This window comes from Daphnia magna, unplaced genomic scaffold (genome assembly GCF_020631705.1).
Source record: "Daphnia magna isolate NIES unplaced genomic scaffold, ASM2063170v1.1 Dm_contigs021, whole genome shotgun sequence".
In the NCBI taxonomy this organism is placed as follows: Eukaryota; Metazoa; Arthropoda; class Branchiopoda; order Diplostraca; family Daphniidae; genus Daphnia; species Daphnia magna.
This window is the reverse complement of record NW_025533118.1, coordinates 1,774,805-1,793,340: the sequence shown is the minus strand read 5'-3', so window position 1 is coordinate 1,793,340 and position 18,536 is coordinate 1,774,805. Positions and strand designations below refer to the sequence as shown.

Genomic DNA, 18,536 nt, shown 5'->3' with positions numbered 1-18,536 from the left:
GTGTTAGTCTGTAGCTACTGATAGCGAACGGTGAACCTGCCGCCCGGCTTTAGTGTCGATTCAGCCAGTGACCCGGTGAATGATTCGTTTTAGTAGTCCATTCAACGTGAGTGAAACTGTCCCCTTGTGCGTTACAATGGTGTGCGTAACAATATGCTGAAATGCCCCATGTTGCCATGTATCAGCTTTCCCCAACCCAGGATGTAATAAAAAAACAATATTCATTACTCATTTATAATTGATTATAACAGATCCATTATTACAGTTTAATAGAGGACACCATTTTCTATAACATTCGATTTTTTTTAAATTATATGCATACCAAGTAAAGATATGATTGATAAATACTAAGCACACAACTATTGTGGATTTAACTCAAAAAATTCGTTATTTTCTATTTACTTAACTATTTGCGATAAAGCTATGAAATTTTACACAAATGTGCGCACGATAAACACCTTTTATCATAAATTATTTCAATAAAATTTCTTGGATACAATTCTTCTAAATTAAGATTTTTCTACTTATTCTTCTGCCAACTAGCCCCACTCTTCCCTATAACGTTATAACCTTCAAAAACTAAGTTACTTTTTTATCAGTGAATCCAATTTTGTATTTTAATCTCACTGAAAACTAAAATAACAACCCAGTTTTAAGAAAAATTGTCGTAAAAATGTTCTTCTAAATTAAACTTTGACCGACACACAACGATCTACCAAATGGTAGAGCATCTCCCATATATCTACTAGCTAAAATTCTGTGAAATTTTCTACCTTAACCTCTACCTTCTTTTTCTACCACGTATGTAGATGCGAAACCCCCAAAAGTAGGAAAAAGATAGAAACCAGAAATGGAGAGTATACACGCATTAATCTACATTAATCAGACGAAGTCAAATTTTCACATTATCTTTTAATATGGATTTATTATATTTTAAATGGGATCAAACTAAGTTATAGGCTTTAACTTTCATTTCAGTTTGGAATCAATATTCTGTGAGGGATGTCTTTGCTGCAGAAACCGGAAATCTTTTGAGACTGTAGACTGTGTGAAGACTTTGTCATTCCACCTGAAAAGGCTTGTGAGTCCACGGCAAGTAAAATGATGTTCTGATGGATGAATATTAAGCAAATAAAATGTTGTCCTTTGCATTCTACGATCCAATGTATTTAGGTATTTGGTATAGATGAAGAGGAAGTAACGGCCAGCCTTTCTTCTGCAGACTTTCCTGTACTCTTAGTATTGAATACATTATTCGCGAGTGATTCTCCTCAGTAAGTAGGACTCTTCAGCAGAAACAAAGTTGATGAAGCAAAAGGCAAAAAAAAAACACAATTACAGTACCTACCAGAAGTCTTTGGAAGCCTGAGAGAACCTTATGCAAAAACGCCGTTTTTGCGGTTCTCTCAGTGCTACAATTTTCACCTAAATGGTTTTTTTTTTGTGTACGTTCTCATAAATAGTAAGAACGTCCCTAATTTTTTCCAGAATTTTATTTTAATGGGAAGGATGGGTAAAAATTCGATGAAAAAGTCTTTAGAAAGCCGAGAGGACCTTATGCAAATGACGTCGCTTTGGCTCTTTTTTTTTTAGCAAATAGCTAGGGCTAGGAAGACGCAGCTCTTTTTAAAAAGCCCCTTGCTTTTTAAAAAGAGCTACGTTAGCTCTACCTGTATCCTAATTTTAAAATTTTTCTCTTTTTATCCAACGATTTTATAGGTGGTTAAAAAACGAAATTATTGCAATCCCTTTTTTGCGGCATCAACCAGAGTTGCCGAATTCTTAGAAACCCTTGTTTTTTTTCCTACCCGTTTTACACGAGTAATAGTATACTATATATATTATACATAGTATTCTATTACTCTGATATATACAGTCATGCGTGGAAGTTTCTTTACAGGCAAATGGGTCTATATCCTTCTATTTCTTTTTGATGGAGGGGATAGTTTGGTGCCTTCCATACCCCTTAATGCTATTCCTATTTCTCTTTCTTTGCAACCCTCGAAAAAGGTGCAACATTAAAAGTAGGAAAATTGACTGAAACGTAGAGGAAGAGAAGAATGGAAAGAAAACGAGGGTATGGTAGGCACCATAGTATCCCTTCCGTCCAAACAAAATGAAAGGATATAGACCCATTTGCCTGCTAAAGAAACTTGCACGCATGACTGTATATATATAGTGTTCTATTATATATATAGTATTCTTTTACTCTGGTAAAACTGTAGGGAAAAAAAATTCTAAGAATTCGGCAACTCTGGTTGATGCCGCAAAAAAAGGAATTTCCATCATTTCGTTTTTTAACCTACTCTAAAATCGTTGAATAAAACGAAAAAAATCTGAAAATTGGGCTACAGGTAGAACTAACGTAGCTCTTTAATTTAAGCCCTTTTGCGTCTTCGTAGCACTAACTGTTTGTAAAAAACAAATGCCAAAGTGACGTCATTTGCATAAGGTCCTCTCGACTTTCTAAAGACTTTTTCATCGAATTTGTACCCACCCTTTCCATTAAAATAAAATTCTGGAAAAAATTAGGGGCGTTCTCACTATTTATGAGAACGTACCCACAAAAAATAGTATCATTTGGGTGATAATTGTAGCACTGAGAGAACCGCAAAAACGGCGTTTTTCCATAAGGTTCTCTCAGGCTTCCAAAGACTTCTGGTAGGTACTGTATGTGCAAAAAAGGCTTACGTTGGTTTCTGTTTACGTTTGCGATCCAATCGATTTTTGTGTAGCAGAGTACAACGCATCCGTTCCGGATCGAAAGGTGGATGATCTGGATCAATAAAATTAATGGCATGTAACAATCCTTTCAATTCTCTCTCGGTGTCTTGCAGAAGGCGTTCGTAAAAAACGACCGTCCCATTTTCTATGTGTTGGATCCAGCGAACGGCATGCTCCGCCCATTCAAATGCTACAAACTTGATGTAATGATCCCATTTAAGGCTGCTGAAATTTTCTAATGAGACGGTTCCTATCTGATTGTTGCCACTCCATAGATAATGCGCAAAGGTGAAAAGAGCGTCAAAGGGATTTCGAAGAATTAGAATTCCTCTATGCTGGTACGGTCCAACATCCCCTAGAAGAGGATAGAATTCTGGGTACTCGTGGTCCTTAATCAGAATAAGGCATCCGCAGTTTGGTTCTACATTGTTCCCATAATAATTCCCTTCATTCAAACATCCTAATTAGTAATAGGCTTTTATAGGTAGGGCTCGACCCCGATCACATTCCAATCGGGGAGACGGCAAACCCTCACCGATAAAAATGAATCAGGAACGTTCGGTGCGGTGATTTTTTTCCAGTGCGGTACGGTGCTAGAACCAGTGCTGCACCGATAGCACCACTAGGTGATTCTCGTTTCCTATCAGAAGGCAAGGTCAATGATAAGAGCACCTCCCTATGGCTGACATAGGGAGGTGCTATCATTGACCTTGCCTTCTGATAGGAAACGAGAATCACGTGTGACTAGGGTCACATTTTGTTCTTGTTTGCCGCAAGGCAACTGCCAATTTAGATAACTATTTTGAAATGGCCCCCCCTATAATTATTTACGAGAATAATATATACTTTGCAGTATTTAATTATATCCTTAAAATTTACATAAATAAACTACTTGAATAATATAAATTAAAAAAATGGTAATAACGTAGGATATAATAAATATATACAGTCATACGTGCAAGTTTCTTTAGCAGGCAAAGGGGTCTATATCCTTTCATTTTGTTTGGACGGAAGGGATACTATGATGACTACCATACCCTCGTTTTCTTTCCATTCTTCTCTTCTTCTACGTTTCAGTCAATTTTCCTACTTTTAATGTTGCACCTTTTTCGCGGATGCAAAGAAAGAGAAATATGAATAGCATAAAGGGGTACGGTAGGCACCAAACTATCCCCTCCATCAAAAAGAAATAGAGGGATATAGACCCATTTGCCTGCTAAAGAAACTTCCACGTATGACTGTATATATAGATATGTAATAAATTTTTTTTAATTACTGATGTTTTAGGTAATTGGTAAATGGTCATAGTACTGTTAGAAAAAGGGAAAACTAAATTCTTCAGAACGAAAAAAAAAACTTGAAATGAAATAGGGATGGTAGATAGCGGTGTCATAAGGGTCTAATCGGGGATTGAAATCGGGGATGGCCTTTCATTGATAATCGGGGATGGCACCGAGCCCCGAATCACCGCACCGAGCACCGAAATCACCGCACCCAAAAATAATATCCCCGTTCCGGATCGACTAAAAAGCTCTGCGATTGACGCGGGGCCGAGCGCTACTTGTAGGTAATAACAGAGTAATACCATCGATGATCCCTGGCTCCTCAGACCCGTAAACCGTTCCGGTGAATATCCTTAAAATTATCAGATCTTCATTACTAATCCAACTTCTGAAAATTAATTTTAAAATGTCATGCAGCGACAAAAAAAGTCTAATCAAAAAGAAAAAAAATGTTAATAATTTGATCATACTGTTAAAAAAGATAAAATTTTTCCGGGGTTAGCAGCCCCCTATAAATGAAAAAAAAAGGCCTACTTACTTTTCGTAGGGGAGGGTGGGGGTAATTTTTTTTTCTTCTCTCGTTTCTTTAGTTTTTCATATTTTGACATCCGAAAAGATGTAAAAGAAAGTTAAGATAACCAGCTAACTCTTGCTATTTTTTAATTTGATCTATGTTAAAGAATTCATATTGAAAGAAACGTTCAAAAACCTAAAAAAAATTGTCTTCATGCCCCTCTAACGGGATAAGTTGGCAATGGTTGTGGGGTAAGTAAGCCCCATGTACTTCAAATGGGAATTTCAGTCAAATGTTGATGTTATAAACAAACTAGAATAACATTACATTAAAGGAAAATTCTATATTTATTTCAGGGTGGGAAACTCACACAACTGGTTTCAAAACCCAGATAGCTCCAATTACCCCTGTTTTTCCCAATTACCCAGGTAATTACCCTAAATTTAGCCAAAACCTTGCAATTTCCGCCACAAGATGGAAGAAGTAGCTAGATAAAGTTTGCCTGATTGAAAAAATTTTAATTTGAAAACACCAGTTTGTTTTGATCCTAGCCTACTCTAGTTACGGCCACTCAACTGAAAATCTCCCCTGCACTAGTAAGCCAAACCTGGTGACGTCATGGTGCTTGTCTGTGATTGTCCGTAAATTTTCCACAATAACTGTATTTGTTGACCTTGTGTATTATAGCTGTTTTAAAGCAAAGAATTTCCGGTAGTGGGCAGGCATGCAACGTCTTGCCCAGTTCGCCCTCTCTATATACTCAGATTTCTTTTTCCTTTTAAGATCTTCTATTCCTTCCACGAAATCTTTCTAAGTTTCTGGGAAAATTTTATAAAAATAACGAAGAAGATTTAATTTAGAGAGCTGCAACAATCCAAAGCTCGTGAAAAAACAAATTTCAGTGAAAATTCTCTCCTGAACTGAAAACCCTTCCTTGGCAAACATGTGGAGCTCAACCATTCCTGCCTGATCTGCGGATCAACATCCTTCAACTGAGGCCCATAGAGGTGGGAGGGTGGAAGAAGACTGTTCCGACGACAACCGCCCACCTAATTTGGCAACTAAGCCAACTACAAATCGCTCTTCGTTATTGTTCCCCTCCTTACTTTTATCTTCCTGTCTGTTCCCTAAGTTAGTCATTGACGAGTCATTGGACAGTCTACATTACACGAAATACCACACAGGCATGCTGTTCGAGTTTTCTACTATTCTCCGTACACAATTTTCATTAGAAAACGATACCAGTTCCAATCGTGGGAACATTTGGTCCTTCGAACCGGAGTAGAAAAGTGAATTTCCAAGTTTCACCTTTGCCGCCGAGGCTAGATATCTGGCAATTGTTCTACTATTAATTCACCAGCAGGCTCTCCTGCACCAGTTTCTCGGTTTAACTCCCATACAAGCCCTTCGACAGAGGCGCCCCTGGCTATCAGCATGGCAGAGGCAGCAGGATCGTTAGTGAACGGCGAAATCACAAGATTTGGAGGCAGCAACTTCATTCCGACGGAAATCGATATCGAAACATGGAAGAGACAGTGGAAAGCGATACGTACGTAATTAACTACAACCTGTCGTCAAATCAGTTTGCTGGTTACTTTGCACGGATCACGAGTTGCCATGATTGGACTGATCGACCACCTAAGAATGCTGTCCTTCACGGCGACTCGTCTTCAAACAGAGCTGCTGAACGCGGAGGTCGACCAAACGGAGAATGAGAGACCAGACGCGATCCATCTACGCTACGTTCAACAAATAGGTGAAGCTCGGGAATCAGCCCGAGAATATTTGGAATCAAGAGCAAACGAACCGCCTTCAGAAATTCGGGTACTCGGGGGGCACCCATTCAACCGTTAGCCTCGTCATCAGTCATCGATCAACCTGAGTTAGCGATAGCAGCAGAACTCGCAATTGCCCATCAGAGAGTTAATGAAGCCCGAATTCAAGCAAATGTCGCCTGTATTGCGGCGGAAGAAGCAGAAAGAGATCTGTAGCAATTAAGCATCGACGACCAAGAATCTTTTAGCTCAGCCCACTACTACAACCCGATCGTGGCCCAAAACGTCAAAGACTGGCACGTCCAACCTCGAAGAATGTTAATTGTCTAGAGGCACCCGACGATTGGATAGACCTGTACTGTTCCGGCACATTATCACCGAACGCCGGTCAATGAAAGTTTTGCTCGACGGTTTCATTAGAATTAGACCTTTCAATGGGAAATCTCTTGAATGGTTTTCATTGATTGACTTATTCCGTGCACTGGTGCACAACAAAGCGAATTCGCCCGGTGAGAAGTTGGCACTGCTTAAACGGTACCAGCGGGGTAATTGCCTGGATATGATCTATGGTTTGTGGGGCGGGAAACCAGCTTACATGGAAGCTCTTAAACGTTTGAAGAAACCATGCGGTAGGCGAGACGTTATGCGGGCAACTCATATTCAAGCCCTGAACCAGTTAGAGATAAAGCAAGATCCGGCAACCCTCAAGCAATTCGCAGAAAAGGTCAGAACCCACTTTTTCGACCTGCATAGTAGGATTGGCGAGACGCCAACAGCTGACTTGATAGAAAGAGTTTGCTGAGACTCAGTCTACACGATCGTCTCGCATGGAACGAGGAGAGGCGAGGACAGCTCGAACATCGAACATCGAAGCATAAATGATTTTGGTTCCTGGCTCTGCAACCGTGCATCCGCCCATCAAAATGCTTACACTTTAGCTGCTGAACAACATTTTACTTCGAATTCGAATGGCCGCTTCCGTCAAGCAAGAACTCACCAAAGCTCGTTCCGTCCGGCTGAGGAGGAGCTACCCAAGAGGGCCAGCTGGGCATACTGCTTCAAATGTGGGAAGGAGCATAGATTGGCAGACTGTGAAGACTTTAAGGCATTGGCAGTTGGGGAGCGTGTGACTTTCTGTATGAGGCATCGCCTGTGTTTCAGCTGTTTCGGAACGAAACATTCCAGATGCAACTGTACTACCAAGAGAGTCTTCAGGCATCAAGATTGCCCGTTTTCACACCATCCATTGCTACACGACTTTACCAGGATTTCGATGAATAGAGTACACTCTACCACCGTGCGGATGAACCGACAACGGGTGGCCTTAGGCAAGATTCGGCTGGAGATCCAGGCAGCATAGTGAAATCGGCAAGAAGCTAACGTCTTCGTTGATGAAGGCAGTTATTTATGCAGGAAGAAATCGCATGGGCTTCCGACATTTAAACCATGTTCAGTAGGTTCCGCTTAGCGAGCGAAGACGCTAACTACTTCTGTTTCCTCTGGTGAGACAAGGAAGAAGACGAACCGACATTATGTAGGATGGACCGATTACCCTTTGAAGCGAGTTGTTTACCATTTTCCGCCATCTACACGGTTCGCCAAATCGTCCAGGATGCAAGATTAGCGGAACATATTGCCACCGCCGTCCGAGAACGGATTTACGTAGACGACTACTTGAGTTCAGCCCCATCGGTTGTAGAAGCCTTGAGTGAAGCCACCGCTATCAAGGCAGCATTAGCCAACGCCGACCTCAACTTGCAACGGTGGATATCTAACTCACGTGAATTCATGTTAGGAATGACAACCGAAGTTTCTATGGATAAAACGTCAACGCATCCGTTGGCTGGAGTAGCAGACGAAAAGGTGCTCGGCATTGTTTGGAACACTCATTTGGATACACTCGGGTTTAAGGTTGCAGACTTCCCGACCCCGATTTTACTCGAATGGCTTTAGTCAGCAACGTAGCCAGCGTTTTCGACCCTTTGGGAACCGCTTCTCCACTCATTGTGATAGCCAAGATCCGCCTACGAGAACTAGGCCTGAAGGGTCTAGGTTGGACGGATATTAAAGCCGGTGACGATCAGACAATGTGGACCAAGAAGGTGCACTTCTGCCTTCTGCCTTAACAATCAAAATTAAAGTTCGGAGATTTTGGACGGACAGCAGCACCGTCCGAAACTGGATTCGAACCACAGCCGCTAATTATCAATTTTTCATCGGTAACCGCGTCAGAGAAATCCAGATTATTACGGAATCAGAGGAATGGTGATTTGTCCTAGGCATTCTCAATCCAGCCGACACCGCCAACCGTTCTACTCTAGACGGGGATACATTTCCTACCATTTGGACAGCTGGGCCGGACTTTCTAGCCCTTTTGGAAGAAAAATGGCCGTTAGATCTACCATTGGTGGTCAGCACGGAAGAAATTAGAACGAGCCGGGTTTGTCACGCCGCAGGTCAAAATTTTGTGTTCGACTGGATGGACGTCAAAGTGAAACCTGGCGACGTCGCCGTTCTTACCAGGTTGGATGCAAGATTTCTCGACATCGTCAAACGTTGTCAAAATGAGGTCTACGTCGAAGAGTTGCAGCGTTTCAAGAAGGGGTCAGACCACCTCCAGTTTGCTGGCGTTAGCTCCAGAACTCGATTCCAACGGAAGCTCGCGTCTTGGTGATCGAGCGGGCCGAGCGAAGCTGGCTTACGACCAGCTTCACCCTCCTGTTCTTACAGGAAAACACCCGTTCTTAGAAAAGATCAGCGTTGCTTTCCACGAACACCTGAAACACGTAGGAACAGATTTCTTGCTCGCCTACATGAGACAACATTTCTGGATCACCAGCGGAAGAGAGGCGGTGAAAAAGGCCCGCCGTGCTTGTGTGACCAGCCGCTGTAATCGAGCCAAGCCTGGAGAGCAATAAATGGCTGACCTACCGGAGTCGCATTTGGATTTCGGATCCCCCCCCTTTACCAGAACTGCAATCAATCTCTTTGGTCCTTTTAATGTGAGACTCTATCGAAATAGAACAGGCAAGCGTTAGGTTTTGTACACCTGCATGGTTACCCGGGCGATATTTCTCGAATTGATGCCGTCCTTTTCTACCTCAGATTTTCTGCTTTCCATGCGAAAATTCATCGCGATGTATCGAAAGCCTGCCGTTATCCACTCTGACAACGGGACCTTTCGACGCGGGATCACGAGTTATGTCTCCTTGAATCTAGCTCAGCCGGCTAGCCGGCATCGGGGGAGCCCGAAGGAATAATATGTAAAGAAAACGCGCTAGACAAATTTTGTCTACCGTTTTCAAGACATCCCTTTTTAGAGAGCACTCTGAAATAACTATAGATTTTTCCTTTATTGTAATGTTATTTTAGTTTGTTTCTAACACCAACATTTGGCTGAAATTCCCAATTGAAATACATGGGGCCTACTTACCCCGTTAGAGGGGCATGTGGACAAAATTTTTTTAGCTTTTTGAACGTTTCTTCCGATATTAATTCTTTAACATTTACAGTCTCAATTTTTGGTTTCTACCTTTTTCCTACTTTTCGGCCACCATGCGTAGTAGAACGAAAAAGGTAGAGAAATGGTAGAATTTTTTTTTCTTTTAGCTAGTAGGGGAATGGAAGATGATTTACCATATGGTAGACAAATGCGTATCTACCATAAAGTAAGAATTAGCAGACGAAAACGCAAAATCAAAACAAAAATGGTGGGGCGATTCCCAAGTAAATATTGCACTTTTCGTTGGAATATAACATAACAAAACTTGGGAAGCAAACAAACTTTCTTCTGATGACTTACAGGTAAATTTTACTTCCTCTCTTTAAATTTGTCATATTTTATTTTCTTTTATACAACTATTTCCACTTTGGCTTTTTAAATTTGTTATTGAACATTAACATTTTCTTTGTTATTTTGAAATATTTGGGTTAAATAAGCGATTAAAAATGAAAAAGATAGAAATTATAGTTTAAAATTAATATATAATTATTAAAAGTAGGATTTAATTATTAACACATGCTCAAATGTCTTAAATGTAAACATACTTTAATTTTCAGTCAGAATTTTTTCTGAGTTCTTAAGTTCTTAACTGAATCCTCGAAATAGTCAGGAATATGTTGAAATATCAATATATCAAAATAGCTGAATGGTTGAAGCGGTGGACTGCGATTATCAGTAATATGTGGTCCTGTGTTCAATCCCCACCAAAGACTCTTCTTTTTTTCCATTTTAGACAATGGTAGACTAGTCTACCATTGCAAATGGTAGGCAGATGGTAGAGGATCTACTTTACCCTACTTTTTAAAAATCGACGGTTTTCCGTCAAAATGATAGCAACTTCTACCAAAAAGTAGCATGTTTCATTTCGCTACCAAATGGTAGCCAAAAGTAGTCAAAAAGTAGAAATCAGAAATTGAGAGTGCATCAAATTAAAAAATAGCACGAGAAAGCTGGTTATCTGAACTTTCTTTTACATCATTTCGGATGTCGAAATATGAAAAATTAAAGAAACGAGAGAAGAAAATTAAAATATGGTACCAACTAGCCCCAACGGAATTTTTCTGTGTTTTGAACGAGAAAGATTTTTTTTCATTTTTTCATACGTTTAACTCCCCCGTTTACCATAACCTGAGCCATTTTTATGAATTTTTATTTTCACAGAAGGAAACTGTTATAAATCATTACACTTTTTTCGTACAAAAAAGCCAAATTTATCCTTCCACCAGAAAAGGGTTTTAACCCCGAAAAATTGGGGGCGAAATGTAGAACAATAAACACATGGTTTAATCTACCAAATATTAGGGGTCTAACAAACAACATTTTTGGGGTTCAATCTACCAAATATTGGGGGTTTTTATTATTTTAATAAATATATGTCGGTGACGGCACTCGAACCACTAAATTAGTTTCAGCTAATGTAGCAAATATCTATTCAAGTACGTTGTAGGAGCATTGGGTGATACGAAAATTTTGCGGAAATTGTTAAAAGATTTTGAAACACTTGATATTACACGTTAAAATATTGTGTTTGAACATAAACGTAGCATGAAAATTGATTTTATGATATTTGTAATTTTAAATTTACGATTATTTCAAAAGGTTTAAAATTTTTTGGGTGAAAACCTTTTTAACAGTGCTGGAATTTGTTGAAAGTTCATCAGCCCAATAGAATTATTGAATGAAATTAATTTTACGATATTTTGATGTACCACCCCAAAAATTTAATTTCGGGGTTAAAACCCCCAAAATTACGTGTTGCCTTAGAATCGTATTTTAAACCCCAATTATTTCGTATCCATAACGAATAATTCGTACACAGCAGCGGTAACCTACTTTAATGTAAGTATTTCAATAGGAAATTTCCTACTGATTGATTAAGTAGGTCGAAAATCTACTAAATTTGCAATTTTCTTACTTAAAACGAGTTTCCCAAGTCACTTACTGTAAATTGCAAATACTTATATGTGGTTATGCTACTTACACTTACCATCCCACTTATAAATAAGATGGAAAATGGCATTTTAAGTATGAAACATTCGAAATAAGTATGCTTTAATTTAAGTATCTTTATTCAAGTTTTGCGAAACATACTTTACCCATTTTTAATACTTACATTTAAAAGCTGTATCAAAATTAAGTATCGTTTTCCCAAATTTAAGTACTTTTTATACCATTTACGTTCTTTAGTTAAGTACCTTGCACAGTGAAGCAGGTTGACTAAATCAAAGTCGTTAAAATTGCAAGTATCTTGTAACTCTGACGAATTTTAATGATCAAACACTATACTCATGAACTGTCAATTGAAAATCCAACAACCTTTTTTGAACACATCAAATTCCATCACAGGAATACCGGGAAGTTTATAATGTTGCACTGTTAAAAAAGGTAATGATTTTCGGTAGATAATTGAACATTATTCTTTCTATCTTTTTCTATTTCAACTAAGAAAACGATATTTAATTTAATCAAATTAATATTAGTATAAATTTATTCAAATTATAACTATGAACTTCAAAAATTTTATCAATCGGTGGTGTTTGATTACAGAATTTCAGCACGTAAAATCAAATGATACCATTTTTTAAAAAATTTTCCAAAAATTTTTCTATCACCCAACAGGCCTTTATAGTATTTGGCGCTATGTTTGCAACTTATTTTCCATCGAGTGTAGCTCAGTGGTAAAGCATCGGATTACGTTTCAAAAGGTCTGATGTTCGCATCCCGTAGTATACGAATTTTATTTTTCATTTCTGAACCCCATTTATGGATATACCTTAATTACCACAACAAATTTTGATATGATAGAAGTCATTTGCTGAATTTTTGACTAAAGATTATATAATTGCCCTATAGAAAAAAAAGTGTGCGAATGAATTTTAAGTAGGCTAGACCCTTTATTGAGCCTACTTAACTACTTACAACATTCTTACATGAAACAGGTTTTTAGGAGGAAATCTCGTGTAAGTATGGGCGGAATTTAAGTATCCAAAGCCATGTAAGAGATCCTGGCACCTCTTAAGTAGGAAACCATAAGTAGGGAGCCGCTTCTGTGTAGGACTTACGAAAAATTCGATGGGCTAAAATTTTTTGGGGGTTCAAATACCCGAAAAATTTGAAACCGTTTTAACAGTGGAGGAGTTCTTGTTGCCGATAGTGATGGTTTGAATCAGTTTGATTTGAATAATCAATTTGAACCAATTTTTAGTACTGGTTTATTCTTGATTCAAACCAATTAAGATTATTTAATATAATAATTCGATTAAAAGATTAATTTTAGATTTACGTAGATTTTCTGTTTGTGGATCAATTGCATTTGAAACAGTTTGAGTAACTGATCCTAAAACGAAATCATTCTGTAGGTAGGGGATTCCATGTAAACATAGCACTTTCTGTCCGCAAATAACTGAACAAAACTTGAGGAAAAACAAAATTTACTCCCGGTGACTTGCATGCGAGTTTTACTTCCCCTTTCCAATTTGTTATATTTTCTTTGTTCTTATTTACATTATTTCCGACGAACATCGCATAGAAATGGTCCATTTTTAAATGATTGAATATATAGAAATCCGATATCATATGGAAGCGAAACGTTTAAAAAATGAGGTTAGCCAGAAATTAAAAGAAGAGCAGCATAAGCTGCGCAAACTGTCTAAGATGGTCATTTAATGTGTATTAATGTATATTAAGGTGTGTAACACAAAGAGGAATTGATTCAAGTTTCCTTATTTTTGTAGTAATTTTTTTTTTTTATCCAGAAGAAAACAGTGCGGAAAACAGTCCCAAGCGACTACTTTCCCCATTGTTGACAACGTTTTGGAGGGAATGTTATGACTGATCCAGGTAGTCAGCGCCCCTAGCGAGTGCCCCAAAATTTGTCCGCGGAAATAGCAGACGACAGTTCGGGCACCTCCAATATAAGACCATGGTTGTGCTAAGAAAGCCTGACCTTGGACTTCTTACAGACATTCTCGTTTAAGTCTTCGAAATCAACTTCACCACTGAAGTTAAAGAATTGAAAAAGATGTCCTTAGAATGTCCGCGGAAGTAATAGCTGGGGACATAACAGAAAAGTTTAAATAACACATTCAAGACTATTTCAGGACAACTGTAGAAGGGCAAAACGGGATCGGAAAAAGATTTCTTTAAGACTTGCTGTTTTCAAAATAGCCTGCTGTTTTCAAAATAGCCAATAGTTTCAAAATCGACAATTAGATGGTCTGACGTTGTTTCAGTTTTTCTACTGTGCAAAAAAAACGAACAGCATACGAAAAACGTTTTTGACAACTGCCGACCAACTTTTTTTTCCTCCGTGCTTTTCTTTTTCTTGGCGTAGGTAAGTGATTTAAACTTAAAAGCTTTAAACGGATGAATTTATCATTCATTCAGCTTTAATTGGCTTACATAAAAATTTTTGTGACTGTTCGCAAACATTTTATAAATAATAAATAGTGGACCAACCCCCTATAGGGGTAAGTTGGCTCTTTTTTAAAGGGGATAGTTGGCTCAAGTTGTTTCAGTGTGATGAAACAGAATTTTTCGTTTTGTTTCTTCTTTAACATAAGCAATGAGGATTTAGGAATTATATTCGAAAAACAAACAATGCTTCAGCATCTCCCGACCTTATTGGAATGGCCATTAAGTTGGCAAAAAAGAAAACCATAAAATGTCTAAGGCATTTAGTATTAAAAATAAAGACGAAATCGGCATTGAGTGTGGCGCTGACTATTCTTCCAGCAGTGTTGGATAGATACAGTGCACTGGAATCTGCTATCAATGGTCATGCGAAATTACTTGGAGCATTTTGCCCCGTTAGTATGGGCAACCTGCCCCGGAGACGGGGTAAGTTGCCCATTTAAGGTGTCCCAATAAAACATTTTTTTTCATCATGATCGCATTATTTATTGTATTTCTTGTCTTAAGACATTTTATAGATAAGATATTAATTAATATTATGAATATAAGTTTGTCTCATTTTGATGAAAAGTAAAGGCTTGAGACGCATCTAACAAAAAAGTGAGCCAAGTAGCCCCGGTCTCCCCTAATATACAGGCGTCGTTTCTTCGAAAATATCTTTTTCTTTGTATTAAAACCCCGAAATTTCCAGGCTATAGCCCAAAAATTTTGCATTACATTTGAAAAAATGTGAATAGTAGTTAAAACCCCGAAATTTTCGAAAAAAGTCAAAATTTCGTACATTCTCACATTTTTCGGGGTTGAAAACCCCAAATAAGTGGTATCCTTTTTAACAGTGGTTTTGAATTTTTCGAGCCACTTTTCAACGATAAAACCATGCAACAGGTTCCGCTCAAATTGTCTTTCTAATGATCACAAAAGGTTTCCTATTAAGTTTTTTCCAGAAATTGCTAAAAAGTACGAAAAAACACGGAAAACTTGCTCCGTGGCCTGGACTTAAATGTTTTCCAGTTAAAATTTTTTTTTCTATTTGTAACGAAAAAAATTTGTTTTTTACTAAGTCAGCTACAAGACAAATAACTTTTTGGATCAAATTTGTCATTTTCCTTTTTAGAAGGAACAAAAATGCGAATCGCGGTCCCATGCCCCCACCCTTCCATACGCATAATAGTAATAAAAATTGGCTTCTAGTAGGCTACCGGACTTTATTTTACCGTATTTATATAAAAATGTTTTTCCAAAATCGATTTATTTTTTTTTCAGGTTGTGTCTTCAAGGTTAAAAACTATAATTGTTTCCAGAGTTTCAATACCAATGTTGGCAAATGTACTGACTACTGAAAACAACTATTTTGGATATTCTGTTGGGATAGTTATGTTTTACTTGCAAATCTTTCTCGACTTGTTCGTTATTTAGTTTTTTTCATAAATTTTGAATAAGATAGGGGAGCGTGGGGTGAATCACAACACGGGAAATATGTAAATATAAATTTTCTCTTTCACCAAATGAATGGAATGTCCTTTAAAAAAATTCGGTTTGTAAAAATAAGGATTCTTCATTCTAGAAAGTTTTTTAGTTGCTGTGTTATAAGTTTTTTAGATGTCAAGAAAAAAAACCATTTTTAATGTCAGCTATGTATTTTACGAAAAAAATTCATTTTAACTCCTAAACCGCTAAGGTAAGCTAATTTTAAAAAGCTATTATCAAAAAATTCAAAATTCATATTTCTATAATGTCATGGCATTTTAAAAAATTTTTTTTTTATATAAAAAATTTTTGAAAACAAATGCTTGAATGATGAATAAAAATATATAAAATTTGAAAAGTCTTTTTTTTAATCTCAACGTAAAAGTTCATTTTAGTAGAGCGTTATTTACGATATTTTTTCTGAACTTCACATTACTCTTTTACTTTCCTATAACATCAAAATACAACATTACACCAGTTATTCAAAGTGTGTAATTCAAAAAATTTTGTGAAAACGTATTGTGATTAGGTTATGATTATAATGGGTTATAATCTAGGTTATAATCTAACCTAGCCTATAACCTACAATATCGTAATAAAAGAATGACGTTAAAAACGCTCTGCTGAAATACACTTTAACCGGATAAAATTTTTTCTAAGTTCTTATTTGAATCCCAAATATACACTACCAACACAAAGTTTGGAAAAGATTTTTAGGTTATAGGTTAGGTTAAATTATAACCTAGATTATAACCCATTATTATCATAACCTTACCACAATAGTTTTCCATGGCCCCTTACGGGAAAATGTATCCTCGGTTTTTTCGCGATTACTTTTGTTGTAGTAATCGCATCGTATATTTTTCAATGCATTATTTGTGGCAAAAGAATAAGCTATTCCCATAAAATTTTTCAATCCCCCTGTTGTTCTAGCCTTTTCGGAAAAGACTAGTGTAAAAGTTTAGAAACACATCAGTTTCCCTCAAAAGATTAAGGGTAAAATTATAATTTTATCCGTAGGTATAGGGTGACTATAACAATCACTAAAATTCAAGAAAAAATTATTTTTCATTGAAACTTACACCATAAGTAGATAACATCATAAGTAGATAAGATCAATAATTAAACAAAATGTGTTTCAACAACAATCTTTTAAATTTTCTTTACATAAACGACATTTCTCTGTTGCCTTAACATAATCTTTTCAGGACTCACCCTGTTAAACCTTCGATCAGCTGTCGTGTCCAAGTAACGCCGCTTCCAGGAAAAGAAGTTAAGGCATAAGCGGGACGAGATTTGTTTTCCGCAAACTAAACGATAACAGCAGAATGCGCCCACGGGGAATACGAAGCCACGGAGAATACGCCGCCGGGAATACAAGAAATGTGATCTGGAAACAGAAATTGTTATACATACTAACTAAGATACGTAGCAATAAACTGACAAAAAAAAATTGAAAAAAATTAAACACTGATTCACAAAATCCACTTTGTATTGGGAAATAACACTTTCAGCCAATACAGACAACGCAAAACATGACATAAACAACCAGAGAAAATGGCGGACATCGAAACAATTGACACGCGAAACCGCGATGTGAATTGCCTCTATTAAATGGACGTCCCCTAACAGCAGCCAGCATGGATCCCAATGATTTTCGCCCCGTTAACACCAAACAATTTAATGAATCGTCCAAAATCAGCGGATCCAACGGCAGAGACGATCGATGACGCATTGCCCCAAGAACTTTTGGCTACCAGGAAAAAGAAGTAGGGGATTAGTGTGATAAGTTGTCAGGAGGGCAAGTAGACATTTCTTAATTTAAAAGAACTGTATACAAGAAATTTAATTGAAATAATATGTGGTCAAAGGTGTTTATCGTGCGTACATTTGTGTAAAATTTTATAGCTTTATCGAAAAACGTTTAGCAAATAGAAAATAACGAAATTTCTTACGTCAAATCAACAATAGTTGCGTGCTTGGTATTTATCAATTATATCTTTAGGGGAGAGTGGGGCTAGTTGGCAGGAGGGCAAGTTTGCAATTCCTAATTTAGAAGAATTGTGTGAAAGAGGTTTTATTGAAATAATTCATAGTCAAAGATGTTTATCGTGCGCACATTTGTGCAAAGTTTTATAAATTTATCCCAAATAGTTTAGGAAATAGAAAGTAACGAAATTTTTTGCGTCAAATCCACAATAGTTACGTGCTTGGTATTCATCAATTTTATCTTTTCTTGGTATGCATATAATTTTTTAAAAATATTAGTTTTATAGCAAATTGTGTCCTCTATTGAACTGTAACAATGGATTTGTTTTACTCAATTATGAAGGAGTAATAAATTTTTTTATTTGAATAAACTTCGGGTTGGGGCAAGTTGATACATTGCAACATGGGGCATGTCGGCATAGGCATTATACATGCATATGTGTAGGACATGGCCTGTCAAAATGTCAGGGAATTGTAAGTCGAATTTTTGCTAGATATGACTTATGGTGAACAGTGGTATGCATTAGAGGCCAAAATTTGGCACATTTTAGGTGTTTCACTTTATACGATGTTCACCTGTGAAATGTTTGCCTGAATTATTGATATTATTTTTTATTTTTGGCATTTAAGGCTATTAATCTTTATGTAAGTTATCACAACTTATTTCTGAGTTTCCCACTCTGAAATAACTATACGATTTTTGTTTATTGTAATGTTATTCTAGTATGTTTACAACATCAACATTTCACTTAAATCCGTATTTGAAATACATGGGGCAACTTACCCCACTACCACTGCCAACTTACCCCGTTAGTGATGCATGTAGGCAAATTTTTTTTTTGCTTTTTGAACGTTGATTTCGATACGAA

The 18,536-nt window shown here is 37.3% G+C and overlaps 1 protein-coding gene across 1 annotated transcript; it reads right to left on the bottom strand.

The window, feature by feature from the left end:
* Nucleotides 1-220: 220 nt before the first annotated feature.
* LOC116934971 (WSCD family member CG9164) lies at nt 221-17,092 on the bottom strand. Its single transcript, XM_045180788.1, has 5 exons — nt 17,057-17,092; nt 16,894-16,988; nt 4,310-4,359; nt 2,692-3,169; nt 221-1,286 (listed from the first exon to the last, which is right to left on the bottom strand). Exons 1-5 carry the CDS (start codon nt 17,090-17,092, stop codon nt 1,154-1,156), a joined length of 792 nt encoding a protein of 263 aa, XP_045036723.1. The 3' UTR covers nt 221-1,153.
* Nucleotides 17,093-18,536: the final 1,444 nt, after the last annotated feature.